The sequence below is a fragment of the Gavialis gangeticus genome, unplaced genomic scaffold (assembly GCF_001723915.1).
Source record: "Gavialis gangeticus isolate Ggan-Ray unplaced genomic scaffold, GavGan_comp1, whole genome shotgun sequence".
NCBI classification, from domain to species: Eukaryota; Metazoa; Chordata; order Crocodylia; family Gavialidae; genus Gavialis; species Gavialis gangeticus.
In genome coordinates this window covers 15,391,320-15,409,086 of record NW_017729014.1, presented here as the reverse complement: position 1 = coordinate 15,409,086, position 17,767 = coordinate 15,391,320, and the positions used below count along the sequence as shown (strand labels likewise).

The window sequence follows — 17,767 nt, the reverse complement described above, 5'->3', positions numbered from 1 at the left end:
ATTTATAGGCAGCCACAAGATTACCTCTCAGCCTTCTCTTGCAAAGGCTGAAGAGATCCAGGTCCCTCAGTCTCTCCTCATAGGGCCTTGCTTGCAGGCCTCTGACCATATGAGTGTCCTCCTCTGAACCCTCTCCATGTTGTCCACGTCCCTCTTGAAGTGCGCTGCCCAGAACTGGACACAGCACTCCAACCATGGCCTGACCAGTGCCACATAGAGGGGGAGTATCACCTCTCTGGACCTGTTCATCATGCATTTGCAAATGCATGATGAAGTGCGGTTAGCCTTGTTGATCACTTGGTTGCATTGACGACTCATGTTCCTCTTGGTGTCAGCTATGACTCCAAGATCCCTTTCCGCTGCTGTGCTGCTGAGGAGATCACCCCCAGCTGGTAAGTGTGTTGGTGGTCCGTTTGGCCCAGGTACAGCACTTTGCACTTGTCTTTGTTGAACTACATCCTATTTCGTTCTGCCCATTTTTCTAACCTGTCCAGCTCTGCCTGGATCTGTTCCCTACCCTCTGGTGTGTTAAATTTGCCCCATAATTTGGTGTCATCTGCAAACTTGGACAGGGTGCTCTCCACGCCTTCGTCCAAGTCACTGATGAAGACATTGAATAGCATTGGTCCAAGGACTGAGCTGACAATCCTGTCAGTGTTTTTTGTGTTAGGGAGCAGTGACCTGCCAAGCTCCTTTTGCACCAGCCATTGACCTGTCATCAGAGAGCGACAACTCATCCCGGTCATCACTCAGCCTGGCTAGACTGGAAAGCTACCTGAATAGGACAGGCTTTCATTACCCCTCCCCATGCTCTCCAACACACGGTCCTTTCTAAGTTGTTTGCCAGAAGTGCAAGGGAGCAGTAGGAGATGGAAACACCCTCTGCTTCCCCTCACCACTCGTGACCTCACTTTCAGGCTCTGCGGTCCAGAGATCCACCCCTCCCATCATCCTCCATAGCCTCCCACAGGAACCTGGGTGGATGCAGGCATGTGGGTGGGATGACTGAAGCTTGGATGGAAGCAGGGGAAGGAGCATGCTGCTAAGCAGTCACGGATTGAAAGACACCTGAGTTGGCTAGAAATGTTGTTGTGAGATGGGTTTGGCAGGAGAATCAGGAATTTCTTGGAGGTGAATAATGGGGAACCTCCTAGATTGATGCAAGGTCTCCAGTCCCAAAGATCAGCCCACCATTCTCCTCCAGGGACTCCTGTCCTGATTTAATGTGTACAGGCATCCATTAGCTTACCTCTGGCTGCAAACTAGGAAACCCTCCTGATTTCCTGCCCTCCCAGCCCCAAGAGCCCCCAGAAATACTGGAAAAGCTTCCCCTCTTGCAGTCCCGGGCCTACTGCCCAGACGCTGACTCCGGCTTGGCTCTCTTGAACCAAGTGAGTCACTCTGCCACCTTCTACCAGGCCAACTGAAACCCTGTGTTTGGCTGCCGCATGTTAATTGAACTGTGGATGAGTACCCAACAAGCCCTGTGCAGCTGTGTGGAGAGACACCATCTGCTTTCTCCTTGTTTTCTTCTTTGCTACGATTCATGCGGTGGGGGCAGGGGATGTGGCTCAAAGCCACTCAGTTAATTTTTAGCATTACTATTCAGGAGGGAGTTGGATGACAGCCAGATTAATAGCTAAGGAGAAGGCTGGGCCCCAGCTGCTGGATGGGTGAGATCCCCATACCACTTGGCCATGCCAAGCCCAGGAGCAAGAGCCTGGCAGTTGTGGTAATGAGAATCCATCTTCTGATTGGGGGCACGCATTTAAAATCAAGGAGGGTTTGCTTTCAGAAGGAGACACTTGTGGTACTTGAAAGTCAACAGATGTATATGCACATGTAGAGGAAGAGAGAGATCAAGGGGAATAGCAGGCTGTGTGTGGGCACACGTGTGTTTTGAGCAGTTCCAGTGTGAAGGGCACCGATGAGCTTATTTGAGCCTGGCTGGACACGAATTGCTCACCAATGTCATGCAGGCTTGACCCTCAACCCTACAGCATTTCAGGAGCTCCCTTGCTTTGGTACCAGCCCACTGTATTTAGCTATGTTAGGGGGTGCCCCATCCTTTCATTCCCCACTTTTAATCTTGATGGGGAGAAACATGCACAGAAACTCCCAGGCTCGGCCACTGGAACAAAGCATAATGTATATCTCAGTACAGACAGCCTACATAAATATATGCACACACCATGTATAAATGCACCACAGTCATTTGCATGCTAGACAGGAGCATTTTCTCCCCTTGTCTCGTGCATGAAACAATCCACTTTCAGCACAATGCATCAATGATTTACTCATGTGACTTTCCCTGGTATTAATGAGAGCAATGCAGGGGCTAGTGAAAAGAAGCAAAAGCCAGCTAAGCCCAGTGAAAGGGTAAAGATACAGGTGCCAAGGGTTGCAACCACAGTGTTATGAAATTCCTGGCTGCAGACAGGTTAACCCTTAAGAGATCTAATCCTCTCAGCTCCTTAAAATCACTGCTAAACATGCACTTGACCCCTCACTAAGCCTGCTGTCTTCTGTCTTCATGTAGCACAACTATACCTACACACAGGCACTGACAATAGGGCTGACTTCTGCTCTTTGGACTTGATTTTGCATTGCTTAATATCAGTATTTACATCAGCACAGGGTAAAATCCAACCTCCTTAAATGCTAGCATCCATTTTGCATCTTGTTTGCACAGATGTAAATTCTGCCACAAGGTACAGGGCAATAGTGAACCAAGTGATTTGGGTCAGTGATGCAAGATAGCATCAATCAGCATGTCACCTCTGACTTCCATGGAACTTGAGTTTGGAGTTTAAATTCTCTTAATTTACTTTGTGGCCATGAAGCTCCAAGTCAATCTCCCATCCAGCTTAGGAAGGGAACCCTAAATCTATTTCTTTGTAGTCATTCGGGGTGTGTACACATGTACTAACTTTCTGACCATTAAGCTGGTGTAACTTTTTAAAGTCAACATAACTGTCAGAGCATACACAAGCATGTGGAGCAGAGTTGACTTAAATGCAACACAAGATAATACACCTCTGAGATGTATTATCTTGAGTCACATTAGTGAAGGTGACTTAGCTCATTCATTGTTGGCTGGATACTAAGGTTTAGTTTGTCCTCTGTTATTTGTGGGTCTTGCTTAAACCTATGGGGAAGATACATATTTAAAAAAAAAATCAGGACAAGCTGATACAACGGCAAATGCTGGCAGGAATGCTGTAGGGCCCTAAAGCTCTGTGACCATTTATGACCTTTTTTTTCAGTTGAGTAGATTTCAATTTGAAGATATCTAGAGGACTCTCTGGCACATGTGTGTATAGCCCTTAGCACAGAGGGGCTCTGATCTTGATTGTGGTCTGTAAGCACTAATATTAATTCATAAAGCTCTCAGGGTAGATTGCCTCTCTCTCAACATGGATATTGAGAACATTGTAGGGGGCAGAAGAATCTGAAGAATCAAACTTTTACTTTTTAATACTCAGAACAGACCCACCCACTCTCCAGCACATCAGAGGACATACAATAATGGCCAATATGCGTGTGCTAAGCATTGATTCATAATGATCACACACAGCTGGCTTCATGCTGTTTTCCTGGGCTCAAATACAGGACCATCTTTGAAATGGCCTTTGTTTCCTATGAAGCAGGTTGTAAAACATCCTGCTTCTTGTCCTGAGGGCTGTCAGAGAACGTCATTAAGGTCGGATGCTGCTTGGATAGCTTCTGTGGTGTTGACTTTGGTGATGTTCCTCAGTGTTTCGAGAGCTGCAATTTGTACTTGATCCCATCTCTACTCTCTACACCCAGTTTAAGGTGCAATGCCATTGGTTGGCAGCCACATCAAAGAATTATGCTCGGGGCAGAATCTCCTCTTGCTTGCTCTGGGTATAATACAGAATAATGGTGTTCTGGGTGCACCGAGTATGGTGCAAATGAAGTCAGGATGTGGTTCTCCCAGAAATACCTGACCTGGTTTTGTCCTAATGTTGCTTCCATAATTGCCCTGGTTGTAATGCAGTGCTAGTTCCCATCATTCTCTTCCTTCCTGTGTTTCAGTGACGTTCGGAAGTTCAAGGAAACGAAGAAGCAGTTTGACAAGGTGCGAGAGGACATGGAGATCTCTCTGGTGAAGAATGCGCAGGCGCCACGGCACAAGCCCCATGAAGTGGAGGAAGCAACGGGCACCCTGACCATCACCAGGAAGTGCTTTCGACACCTGGCCTTAGACTATGTATTACAGGTGAGATTGAGCTGCCTGACCCTACGCTCCTCCTGACCGTAGGACCAGGGGATAAATGCTGGGCATTCAGGAGCTGAGAGTAGGGAAACATCTTTGGTGGGATGCAAGAGAGGATAGTGCAATGTCTGGGTCTGAAATAGCACCTGATCTTGAAGTTGTCCAGCATTAAACCCTGGGCGTCAGATGGCAGTGAGACCAGGTAAACAGACCTGGGACCCAGTGTCAGTTGTTTTGCCCCACTTTTGGACCCTAGTGTCACTGGACTACTTCAAATTCCAAGCAGAAAGTCACAATTTGCACTAGATCCCATCTCTGCTCCCTGCATCCTTTAAATTGTATACCTTGGTCTGACCACATCATATACTTTATCCTGGCTGGAAACTGGGGTAAGCTTTGCTGGGGCAGACTTCCTTGTCAGGTAGCTGTAATGAGCCACTGATTGACTGGAAATGTTGCAAATCTCCCATACAGAGAAGACACGAGAGCCGGCAGGTTCCTCTCAGGGTCTCTGCCACAGGAGGTATCTCCGGGGGGGGCTTGCAAAACAGGGCTGTGTAATTCTCCAAAACAAGAAGAAGAGGGACAACTCGTGAGTGCTTTCTGCCTCCACATTTTGACGGCATGTTATAGTGCAGCCCTGTTTGTATTGTTTCCTTAAGGAAAACCTCTGTGCAAATGTATATAGATATTCTTGCAGATAGATATGCATATGTGTGCAGACATATATGTGTGCAAGCACATGTGTGTTTAAATATGCATATGCATGAGTGTGTGTGTGCTCATGCCACACCTATTGCTAAACACGACAGTCTAGCTAAAATAGTAAATGTCACCATTATTTCCTATAAAGAAAAATTAAACCAAATCCTTTGAATTATGCTCTTTTTAGCATTAAAATCTCCCCTGGGAGTGCATAGTTATTGTCCCAACAATTAGCCCCTCTGGTAGCCAAGGGTTTTTTGCATCATTTGCACCCAACTTTGGGACCCTTCTTCCAGGCAATGAAGTGCACACATTCAGTGTGAATATTGATCCATGTGCCACTCCACTAGCTCTTACTCTCTGCAATACAAAATTGAGACCATCTGCCAGCACCTTCTGCCTGATCATGAGATAGTCTATGTATGATGTCACATCCTCTTATGCTGTGAATCAGTGGCACATAGAAAAGGGACTCTATCCCTTTAACTGTAAATTATGCATGCTTTGCTAACCTTGGGGGATTGTAGTTCTTTCAGCTTCTAGGATTTAGAGATAAATGCAGCTGTGTTCACTAGCAAGGTCACAAGGAAGAATTTCCTGTGTCATATTCCTCTTTCTAATGCTGATGAAGGGGGAGAGCTCCACTACTGTGGATCAGTGAGATTTCTGGGTCAGTTCCACAGGGATGTAGCAATTTAGACCCAAAATAGGAACAGGTAAGTGAAGTGGCACAGGGTTCCCTTTGCATCTGTTCAGGATCACAGGAATGAAATGGAAAAGGTTTATCATTTTATTGATTGGTATTTAGATGCTAGAAGGTGGCTTGTATTCAGGCACTCTAAACATCCTGGCCATAACTCAGATATACCACCATTGGTGCAGCAATGGAAGATGACTCCCAGGAAACCCACTGTAACCCCATTTTCCAATACACAGGGAAAAAGAGAAGAGCCTTGCTCAGGTGGCATAAAGGAGCTAGGACATCATGCATAATCCAGCCCATTGCCTGTTTGCTAATGTACCTCATACCTTGACTACAGATAAACCAGATCCAGAAGGAGCAGGCAGGTCCACACTACACTGAATCTGGCTGTAGGAGGGAACAGTTCCTCTGCTCCAAACCCAGCAAAAGTATTACCAGTACCCTCTGCCTGGCACTAGTCTTAGTTACTCCAGTACAGTGCTGTCTATGCTAACTGGTGCCATATTTATAAATGAGTTATTAACACTCTGGGACCTATTTTGCAGCTGTCATGGTAACATATTGTTCATGACACTGACAGCTGAAACCCCATAGAAACCTTCTGCTACATTTGAGAGTCTCTTTAGTGCTAATTACAGCACTTGTAAGACTTCCCAGACTTGCCCATGGGATCCAAGGAGAAGGCATTATATAACTGCATGCAATTCATTTTTTATTTTTAAAATGATGCTGTCCCAAGTCACTTGGCAGCCTCTTACACTCTGCTCCCTGATTTATTTTTATTTTCAGTTGCAGAGGCATTGTTCATCGCCTGAGCTTTGATCCAGGACTAGCAGTCGGAAGAGTTTACTGCTTCTCGTGGCATTTAAACTCATCCACTGACCAATTTAAACTCATCCACTGACCAGAGAGCTTTGCAGCAGTCCTGCACACGTGATTTTGATAACTGGTATCTCGTGAACCACTAGTGCTCCCTAGAGAGATCATTGCATAGTGCAGCTGAATGCTAGCTTGGCTTTATACCTCTTCCTGTATATTTTGTGTCCTCTACCATCCCAGTCCTTGTGCCTTCTATGGGGAGAGACCATCTGTCTTTCTAAAATAAGGAGTAATTTTGTGATCAGGTTCCATGTGGAGTCAGCTGAAGAGCTACTAAGCATCTTTCATTTGTAATGTAAGGCAGGTCCACAAAGCTAAGAAGGCTTTAACCTGCTGCATGTTTACCCATCGTTTGTAATAGGGATTAAAGCTGGGATTTTCCTGATCAAGGTTTCATTCTCCAGGCTGAGAGATGTTACCGCCTGCTCTTGAATCCCCTTGCTGGGCACCTGTCAATGGAGCACAAGGATGGCAAAGCTCTAGTGCCAGCGCAGTGTATTTTGCAGGCAGACTTTGCAGCTGTACAGCACATCTCAGGAGCAATACGCTCATGTTATCACACGGTGGTGCTGTAGTGCTTCTCTGGCTGTGAAAACACAGGGAAGGCAGAACCAAAAAGGACATAAGGACTGTTTTTCGGTTCTGTGACCTAACTACATTGAGGGCCTTGATGGGGGAGCCTGAATGGCAGCAGCCTCTGCTCTGAGGAGTCTCCAGGGCTCTCAGACTGACACTGATGTTACTGAAACAGTTTCCTTTGTAAACCACAATATGGTATTAATAAATTTTAGGAGCAGGGTCCCTGGGCAGGCACTGCGCAAGCTGATTCCTTGGCTGGCTTAGCAATGGCTAATGGGGAGTGATGTGCTACCGAACTGGAGCCCAAACATTAACCATCCCATGGCTTCCCATCTACTTGATATTGAGCAATACTCAGCAGTTTTGACCACCTGTGCTTACATGCTGGGCAGCATCTTCAGATGACCCTAAGTCACTTAGAAGACAGAGTCTGAGCAGTTTAGCCAAGTCCTTTAAATGATCATCATCACCATCATCATTTTGAAACATGGGTTCTACTTGGATTGCATTGCAAGGGGTAGTGCTGGCAGTATCTAGCTCCTGGGCTGATGCGGATTGCTGACATCCTTGTCTCTGTTACCTTACAGATCAATGTGCTACAAGCTAAGAAGAAATTTGAAATACTGGATGCGGTAAGAGCTCTATTAAGTTGACCATACTGACGCTGCTGACTTCATGATATGCAGGCCTCGGTGTTGCATCCTGCATAGGCAAACACACATCTGCGGCACCCGTAGCATGGAGATAATGTAGTTTCTTTGACACCGGCAGGACAGCTGATGTGGGCTGCAGGGTGTTGTTACAATAGCAGATCATGAAAAAACAAAAGACACTCAGTATACTGGAAGGGTGAGGGCTGTCAGGGATGAGTGACACCGATGCTATTATCTCTGTGGGCTCACAGTGGGGCATGCCTGTAAGCTTAGCAAGCTCTGTGATATGAAGACAGGACAAGAAGGGAGTGCAGGAAGGCAGGAAGGGATGAGATGAGGTCTAGAGAGAGAGGCTATATAGCTAAGCCTTGGAAAGAGATGTTTAAGAGCAAAATTGACATGGTATATTTTCCATAAGTGCTTATATAGCTGTCATTGCCATGGTGCTGTAGCACCCTGCAGACAGTTCCCTTCCCTGCACAGTATTCCTGTTAGGGAAGGTGTATTATTATCTCTGTTTTACACAAGTGTTGAGAGAGCACATGACTTGCAGGGAGTCTGGGGCAGTACCGGGGTAGCAGCTGGGTTCTGGGTTCTGCTCCCCCTGGCTTATGAATCACAAAAACATACTATTTCTCGAGAAAGTATCTCCTTTGGAAGGGACCCTGCTGAAAATGGAATTTGTCTAGGGTGTAACCCCTTGGAAGTCCTCAGCGTGACTATTGGGATTCATTTGGACCTGGGGGAGGGAGGGAGGAACTCGGTCTTCCAAAGATAGCTCCTTCCAAGAGAGCTGTCTCAACGCAGGCTGATGCTTTAGACCAAAGCTGAGGCTGTCACTGCAGTGGTGTGAAAAGGTGGTCTGCACCTCAGGAGCTGGGATCTGCTGAGAGCTCATCTCTCTACTTCACGTCTGACTCTGTGCTTTGTTTCCTACCCTCAGATGCTGTCTTTCATGCAAGCCCAGTACACTTTTTTCCAGCAGGGATACAGCCTTCTTCATGAACTTGATCCTTACATGAAGAAACTAGCCACTGAGGTGAGGAGGTTGCGGGGGCAGTGATCTTTCATATGTCCCTATTGTCAGCTTAGAAACCCTTTGGCATGAAAGACCTCCTCCTTTAAACCCAGGTGCCAGGTAGCTGCAGGAGAGCAATGCTCAGGAGCCTGTGTTTGCCAGCTATATGGCCACCACAGGGATCCTTCTGCCAAGAGGTCAACCTTAATTAAATCAGACTGGGTATGTCCTGCTCACTGAACTGGACCGTCAGGTCCACAGTCCATCTGGGGCTGGGCAGACCTCCCAGACATAAAAGCATACTTCACCCTGGGGTTTTTTTGCATTACATCTTTCCTACCTCAAGATAGTATCTGGGATTGGAGACATCCCTGAGTCCTGACTGGAGAAAGGATATTTCCCCCAGAGGGCCCATCTCCAATCCTATTCTGAACTCAGTTGATGCTGGGACAGGACTGCAGGGGTTGAGAAGGCTGTGGGCTGGTACAGAAGTGATCGGTAATGTTTGCTCCCAGCTCTGTGCCTCAGCATCAATTCTCAGAGCTTTAGATTAAGGAGCTCCCATTAATCAGGGAGATGACAGAGCGTTACACTGAATCCCTTGCTGTCGGATGAGCCAAGGTGGTGAGCTAAGTGCTGCGCCAGCCCTCAGTGCCCACCTGAATGCAGCTTCACTTCGCTCCATTGCTTCCAGCGACTAAGGTGATTGGGTGGGCGGGCGTCTTCCCAAGGGAGGAGAAGCAGCAGCGATGGCCGCTGGCGCCCTAGTGGGAACAATCAGCTGAATTTCCCATCTGGTTTTCTCCTCCTTTCCTTCAGCTGGACCAGCTGGTGATTGACTCTGCTGTGGAGAAGAGGGAGATGGAGCACAAGCATGCACTGATACAGCAGAGGGTGAGTCCTGGGCTGCAAGCTGGCATGAGGGGACCCAGGAGAGGACACAGCTTCCTATCAGACAGGGAGAACTGAGAGGTCGCAGCACCTCGGGAGGCCTGGCTGAGGCAGTCCTAACCAGCCTGGGAGTGCAGAGAGGGCAGCAGCTGCTGCAAGAGGGGTTAGCGGTGTGATGGTAATGCCCCTGCAGGTGCTGAGATATGTCAGCATGGTTCAGCACCACATGATTGGGCATTAGACCCTGCTGCAGCCATGTTGCAAAGCTCAGTTTGAAATGGGGGTGCAGTGAGCGGAGGGGCGGTAGGTCGTAGCAAATGAATATGGGATGTTCACAGTGAAGACTATCCTAGTTTGCAGACTGGGAGCATGATGTGGGATTTCAAGCAGAAAGAAATCAGGACTCTTTTCCCAGCTCTGTGACTGACCCGTTTTAACCTTCTACCTGCCTCAGTTTCCCCTGCCCTGGGATGCTTCTTCCCTTCCCTGGTGCCAATGTCTGGGAGACGCACTGAGGTCTCTGAGTGCATGGGGCTGTTCCCAGTGTATGTTATCACCATTCATTCCTGCATTAAAACAGTCTCAACAAGCAGGCCAAGACTGTGCCATGAAACTGCCTTTGGGCTTGGAGAGCAATTGCAGCTGGAGTCTCTCCCCCTCCTGCTCTTGTCCTACACATTGTCTCCCTTGCCCTTCTCTGCCTGTCCTTGGGAGAGTCAGAGTGAATTGGGAGGAGTGTCTGGTGAGGCCTGCAATCTGCAGCTGATGCAGTGGCGGCCCAGCCCTCCTGACGCTTCTCTCTCTGCTCACACATCTGTCCAGCCGGCTTCCTTCTTCCCCCCTGCCGCCTTTCCCGCCGCCTTTCTCCATGAGGCAGCCGCCGCGGCAGCTTGCCTCACTGCCCAGCTCCACCAGATGGTCAGCGCCCCCTTTTAAATCAGCTAGCTGACAAATGCATGCATGGAGCCATTTGTTCCCTGAGGGCTGAGTCGACTTCAGGGCCCTTTCTTCATTCACATGGAGATCACAGTTAGCTTAATGGGTTGTGAGAAGGGGAGGCAGGCTTTACTGCCACATCTCACTTCCCTTCCTTAGGAGGGATTCCCAGCTTCCAGGGAGGTTTCTTGCCTGCTAATCAGATTTCTCTACACCCTGCCCAATGGGGCAGAGCACAGCTATTTAAGCCATGTCTTCCAGACAGATGCAGGGATTTGAGGCACCAAGCTGACTTTCACAATACGATTGCATGAGGGGTGGGGAGAGGGAGAAAGAGGGGTACACATGGCAGCGGGTGGATGGACGTTGTGTTTGAAGTGAACCCCTTCAGCAGAGGATCCATCAGAAACTGGCATTTGCTGTAAAAACTTCCTGCCTTTTTCAAAAGTTCACTCTCTACCTTTACTCTCTACCTTTTCCCAGCACCTCCCATCTGCAGATTTCAGAGTCCTTCCCAGACATGGATTGCTAAAGCTGAGAAAGTCTCTGTGAGCTGCCAGTCAAAATGTTGTGACCCTAGAGATGCAGAAGTCTAAGTGACTAGTGCAGGGTCATGCACTGAGTCAGTGATGGGGAGGTCTGAATTCAAATGTGGCTGGACACCTGGGGGAAGTATCCTTCTTATGGCAAGGTCCTTCCTTGACTGGCCAGGACCTCAGAGGTCCATCTGATCTGAAAGACACCCCTTTCCAGCAGCTTCCAGTGTCTGCACAGATGTACATTTGTCCCATAGGAAGCCAAAGGAAAAACAACCCATTTCCAACAGTATACGCATGGTTCCCCTGAGATTCCTGCTGGAGTGGTGGTTTGCTGTTGATTAAGAGGGAAGAATTCCCTCCTGGGACTTAACAAGTTCATTCTTTCCATTTTCCTTGGAAGTCTCCTTTCTGAGGGACAACTAGGATTATCCCTGTGACATGGCCAGAGCCCTGAGTGGCATGGCTTCAGAGGTAATTTCACCCTGTGTGTTACCTGGATCAAAAGTAGCTAGCAGAACAGGGAATAATATTTAACAGGGAGAACATGGAGGTTGGGCCCATCCAGGTCATGATGTCTCCAAGGAGGAAGGGGGTGGAGGAGATCCTTGGAGCGACATTCGAGGGACAGTTTCTAACACAAATCAGCTGTTTCCCTTGGAAGAGGTATAGCCAGGAGATTGCAGAGTTGTGGGAAGCCAGCAGGGTCTGCTTCTCTCTCACTCCCTGGGGCCCATGCAGATTGCTTCCTTTGCACTTCCCAAAGGTGTGTGAATGAAGATGCCCAGCTAAAATTGAGACAAAACTTGATATTGATTTTCTCCACGTGCGGGAGGAAGAGGGTTGTACAAGGCCTTTGACAGGCAGGGAAGGGAGAGTGCAGGACGTATCTTCTGCAGAGGGGCCTCTTGAGGGATGTGTGAAGATGGATTTCTGTCTTTTGCTGCCCGAGCAACGTCTGGGCTCTGTGCTGAATGTCAGACTGTGCTTCCTGTAGTCCCAGAGCAGGCTGAACTGGAAAGACTTCACATGAACCAGGCATTTTGAAGTGATACCGTGCCAAAGTCTGCTTGGTTTTGTGGATGTCTGAACGGCCCCATGGAAATCAGTGCATATGGCACACGTACCCCAGGGCAGTTGGAATCCCACTGTGCCATCTTCCATTCCAATTTATATCAAAGTAAATCCAGAGAAACTCATCTGCAGTCAGAGGAACGTGGGACACAGGGCTGGAAAGCACCTTTAAGTTGTCAGATTCAGTCCCCAGCTGTTGCATGTAACCTTATCAGGGTTGTAGGCAATCATGTCATGTTTAGTCCCCATTGGCTTTGATACAGCCCAGGCTGTTCCAGCTGGAAGAACTCTTGATTCTTGGCCTGCCAGCTATTGTTTCCAGCTTTACACCAGGATTTTGGATAACTCATTCTCAACCAGATGTAGGGACAAAGGGTCCCACAAGAAGGGATAAACCAGTCTGCCTTGGCCTCCATTTTCTTGTAGCACAGGTTTTCCTGTGGCTTTTTGCAGAGTATATAATAGCTCCTGCCTTTGCAGCTAGTTCATTGCTCTGCAATGCTAGGGAAAACCAAATCGAAAGATGTTGCTTCATACTACTGCTGGAGCTTCAATACTGAGCTCCAAAAGCAGCTTCAGTCCTACCTTCTGGATTTGCATTCACATATTCCTGGTCAGGTCCAAAATCAAATTTCCAAAATCAAATAGATCTGTCTGAGGCCTTCATGAGACACGGTTTTGGGGAAGATATGGTCCTTAAATCCTTTTACTCCTGAATCATGTCAAATGTGAACTGGGCAGAACTGTTAAGTAATGTGTTTTTTCTCTTCTTTTCTCTCTTCATCACCAATTATGGATGTGCCGCCTCCAGACTCTCCTGCAGGTAAGTACACATATGCTGTACTGTGATGTCTTAAAGAGCTTGCTTGCTTCCTGTCATGAACTGTAGAAATAGTTGCATACAGTCACATCTGTCTCCTGCTTTTGGAAAGATGCTGGCAATTGGAGTTGATCATGGCCCTGCCCATCAGTGCACCAGCTCGTCACTTCTGGACACTTCATTTCCAAAGACAATTGCAGTTGAATTCAGTAGTTTCATCCTAATCCCTAGTGGACTTTCATTCACTAAATAAAACATCCATGTGGGTTTATCCCTATTCCAACTTTTGAGTCATTCTGAAATAGCAGGGGAACCCTGAGCAGGACTGAATTGAATCTATGTACATTAGGCATCTATCTACATCTATAATAGCTTTAAAAGTCTAACTGTGCCTGACCAAAGCGAGGAGTGCTGTGATTCAGGAATGAGGTGGATTGGGAGAGTTATGGGCCTGGAAGCTTTCCTAGCTGAGGGCTGCGGTGCCCTGAGAAGAACTTAGGACTGCAATGATGAATGATGTGGCTAGTCAGGACTTCAGTACAGGGTATAGAAGTGTGGGCAAGGTTTGTGTGGTACATACCCATGCTTTTCCCGGGTCTCACCAGGCCTGCTCTATCTAGCACTACCATGAGCATGAGAATTGTAGGACCACAGTGGATGTGTTTTGCCCTGATAATGAAGGTCTTGCCTACAAAGCGGAGTAAACTTCTTTCTACAGAGGTGGGTGCAGGAAGTGTGTCCACAAAAGGAGATAGTGCTGAGCAACTTGCTTCTCCTGATCTTCCCTCTCCAGAGGGATCTCAGGACCATGGACACCTCCTCCTGTTCTTTTCACCTATGCCCACCAAGCCTCTGCTCTCCCAGTGACAGCAGAGGCAGCTGAAAGGCAGCAGTGTGTCTGTCTGCTTCTTCCTGCTGAGCGGAAGAGTGTCCTCAGTCATGAAAATCAATAATTAACCAGTCTGGGGCTCACCCTGCTCTGCATCAGCTGGAATGAGGAAGCACATCTTTCCCCGCTCCTCCTGCTCCACTGATCGCTCTGCTACAGCATGCACTTCTGCCTCCATAACCTTGTTGGCTCAATGCATTTTCTTTCACAAAAGAAACCTTGGAAACTTCTCAAAAGGACAGGGTGGGCGAAGCAGCTGGTGGATCTCCTGTTTGTGCTCTTGGAGCTCGGCAATCCTTAGATACTGCTGCTTCTTGCCCATCAGGGTGTTTCAGGGAGGACCGATGGGCTTGGGTCCCAGGTATACCAGTGTGCCAGGAGTATGGGGTGCAGTGCATGGGGAACCTCAGCTTGTTAGCCGGGAAAAGCATCAGTCTACAGGCCCTGTATCCGAGTCAAAATCCAGACTTAAGTTCAGCAAGGAGAATCCTGCCTGTGTTGTACATGCCTGACAAAGGGCATGCACCACTCTGTGGGGGCTTGATGCTGGAAGAGAAGTGAGCTTGGCCACAAGGCCTTTTCCTGTTCATGAGCCATAGCACCTGCCATCATGGCCAGTGCCTGCATTTTGGCTGCCCTTGTACCCCCTTCTGGCACTGACATTGCAGAGAGCAGGCCCTGCACAAGACTGGCCATTGCTTATAGCAGCTCATCCTATCCCCTCAGTACAGGCAGATGAGCCAGTGAGGCTTTTTTCTTCTGGTGCACTCTGGTCCTCTTCCACAAGGGAAGACAACAGTGAGGCCAGGGAATTAAAGACCCTTTTCTGATGAGATTAAGCAAATGCCTTCAAAGTGAGATAATCTGCGGCCAAACTGAGTAGCAAAATGAGGGTGAGAAAGTCTGATGGCTCCTTTTAATTCACTGTGCAGCAGAGAAATTGGGCAGGATTTAACTTGCCAGCTTGCTGGCAGATGGTATTTGAGGGCTAGTCATTCTCTCCAGGGGTGGAGCTACAGGCCCAGCTACAGACCACTCTGAGTCCTGTGGCATTAGCAGGAATTGCCAAATGGAAAGCAGGACAACAGGTAACACACCGGGGGGCAATCTGGTGACTAGAAGGATCCAAACTAGACCCCTTAGATCCTGGTTTTCCCTCCTTATAGTTGGCCAAACTAAATTTCAAGATCCAGATGTGTTTTGTCCTTTAAGAAGGTTTGTGTGTGGTACTAAAATGGGTAGTTTCATCCCACCTCTGGTTTCCTCCTGCGGTTGGGGAAAGCCCAGGTTGCTCACTTTGGAAATCAAGCTACTGGAGGTGTGAACCTCAGCCCCTCACCCCAGTCCAAGTGAGAGAAGTTTGCATGGACAAACTTTGTTTAGTATCATCTTTATGGGTTGAGAAATCAAATTAGCTGCCTTTTAGCTGCGATGGGTCCAGCCCAGAGCTCCAGTCCCTAAACTCTACCAGCAGCAGCAGGATTCAAAATGTGAATTTAGAAGCACGTCCGTATTTTGCTTCCTTCTGAAAGTCCAGACTTGTAGTCAGGTGCAGCCCTGAGCAGTGGAAACCCAGGCTTGATTTCCATAGCATGAGTCCATTCCTGGTTTTCTTTGAAAGCAACACGAGAGACGCGCTGGAAATATTTGTGCCGTCTGGGTCCCTCTTCTGAATCCCTGACAAGGTGTGCTGAACCATTCAGAGTCAAACCTAGAAACCCCATTGTACCTGCCAGAACTTCCCTGTGGGCTGCAGGTGATGCTTCAGAGGTGCAGGAACAGATTCAAGAAATGTAGAGAGCAGAGAAGCAGCAGTTGTGCCAGGGCGGTGAGTTCATCGATCATTCCACATCCATCCAGGCAGTCATGCAGAGTGGTGCTCCTCAGCAGGAACAAAACGAGGAGTGCTTTCTTGGCTTTCTTTCTGTAATGCTCTCTCTGGAGAACATCATGCCCCAGGAGCTGAAAGTGTAACAGAATTTGAAGGCTACTGACAAGTGTTTCCTGAGTATCAGCTTGTGCACGTGCTCCTTTTGCCTAATTGCCCTATGGGAGGTAGCGGGAGGAGTGGAGAAAAGGAGGGGGGGGATTCATTTGTGAGCTTTCTGTTCCCAGGGGGCATTACACAGGAGTGATGACTTCATCCAATAGAGCAGGGAGGGTCTCTCTAATGCAATGCATTTAAAATAAAGCACTTCACACAAGTTCTCTGCTAAGCAGATCCTCAGGGAAGGGCTGTGGGGTTACTAGGGGTCAGGCTTAAAGGTGGGGAGGAGGCAGTTATTCAACACCAGATCTCAAGACACAGAATCAGAGAAAATGAAGGTTGGCAGGGACCTCAGGAAGTCATCTAGTCCAATCCCCTGCTCAAAGCAGGATCGGCCCCAACTAGATCATCCCAGTCAAGGCTTTGTCCAGCTGGGTCTTAAAAACCTCCAAGGATGGAGACTCTGCCACCTCTCTGGGTAACCTGTTCTAGTGCTTCACTACTCTCCTAGTAAGAGAGTAACCTAAATCTCCCTTGCTGCAACTTGAGCCCATTGCTCCTTGTTCTGTCATCTCTCCCCACTGAGAAAAGCCCAGCTCCATCTTTCGAACCCCCCTGCAGGGAGTTGAAGGCTGCTATTGAATCCCCTCTCAGTCTTCTCTTCTCCAGATTAAATAAGCCCAGCCTCTCCTCACAAGTCATGTCCCCCAGCCCCACAACCATTTTTGTTGCCCTTCACTGGACTCTGTCCAGTTTTTCCACATCCTTTCTGTAGTGGCGGGGCAAAACTGGACACAGAATTGCCCAGTGCCTTAGCTTCTTATGCAGGTTGCCTTGTGATAAACAGTGGAACACCTATACTGGAGCTTAGGATGGGTCATTCTCCCCATCCTGCACTGTTATAGGGAGCCACACAATGTTACCCCCATGCTGAGCTAGAGAGAAACCCCGGATCTGATAGCCCCAGCCCAGTGCTCGCTCTGGGCAAACTTGAGTTCCTTTTCAAGGCCACTGGTACCAGTAAGCTGGTGCCTGTGTATGCTTTGTGTGAAGGGACCAGCCTGTCTTCCTGGGCATCCGGGAAGTGCTGATAGCAGGTTGTGCTGAGAGTATTGTGGCTGCATTGGATGTAGATTTAAGTGAGGTAGGGAATAGGATATGGCCTACAGTGCACTAGATGCATTATGATTTTGGTGCAGGAAACAGTCCAAAAACAGACCTTGGAACTGGGTGTCGAGAGAGGGGTTTGTTCTCAGCTGTCACTGAATTGCTATCCCCTGCTCTAACCAGCTCTGTTCCTCAGTTTCCCTACTTGTAAAGCAGAAAAGGTGATGCTTATCCACTTTTGTGCAAAGCTCTGATATCTGCAGATGAAGTGCAGTTAGAGGAGGCAGTTACTCCTTCGTGTCTTTGCATATGATGTGCTTAGGCTTGGATGCAAGAGAAAAATAGGATGGCATCATATCATAAGAGCCTCCAAACACTGCAGCAATGCTGTGGGACACTGAGCTACAGCCAGCTGTGGAGCCTGTCTGATTTATTCCCCACCCTTCTGCAAAGCTTTGGGCACCCATGATTGCACTTCACACTGGAAAGATAAGCAGCAATATCATTTATCCCTCTCCTGATACCTTCCCCAGCAATACAGTGCTAGGTGGGCTGTGGCAGGAGGAGAGGGAATCCAATCTTAAAATAATATGCTGTGGGCCTGCCCTGGGGATGGCTGTAATGGTGGTGCTGCACTAATTGAATTACCCATGGACAGCTTGGTGAGGCATAGAAAGTGGCTCATTAAGTACCCCATTTGCTTGTAGGAGCTGCTGTTTCAATTTAGGGTCCCCCCCCCCCCCAAAAAAA

At 48.1% G+C, this 17,767-nt stretch overlaps 1 protein-coding gene across 1 annotated transcript in view; it reads left to right on the top strand.

Annotated features, from left to right (window-relative positions):
• ACAP3 (ArfGAP with coiled-coil, ankyrin repeat and PH domains 3) overlaps positions 1-17,767 on the top strand; it is a 91,447-nt gene that overhangs the window by 37,436 nt on the left and 36,244 nt on the right. Inside the window, exons 5-9 of the mRNA XM_019511826.1 lie at positions 4,060-4,243; positions 7,694-7,738; positions 8,703-8,798; positions 9,597-9,671; positions 13,026-13,037. Of these exons, the coding sequence (XP_019367371.1) occupies positions 4,060-4,243; positions 7,694-7,738; positions 8,703-8,798; positions 9,597-9,671; positions 13,026-13,037 (412 nt within the window). The remainder of the gene's footprint in view (positions 1-4,059; positions 4,244-7,693; positions 7,739-8,702; positions 8,799-9,596; positions 9,672-13,025; positions 13,038-17,767) is intronic.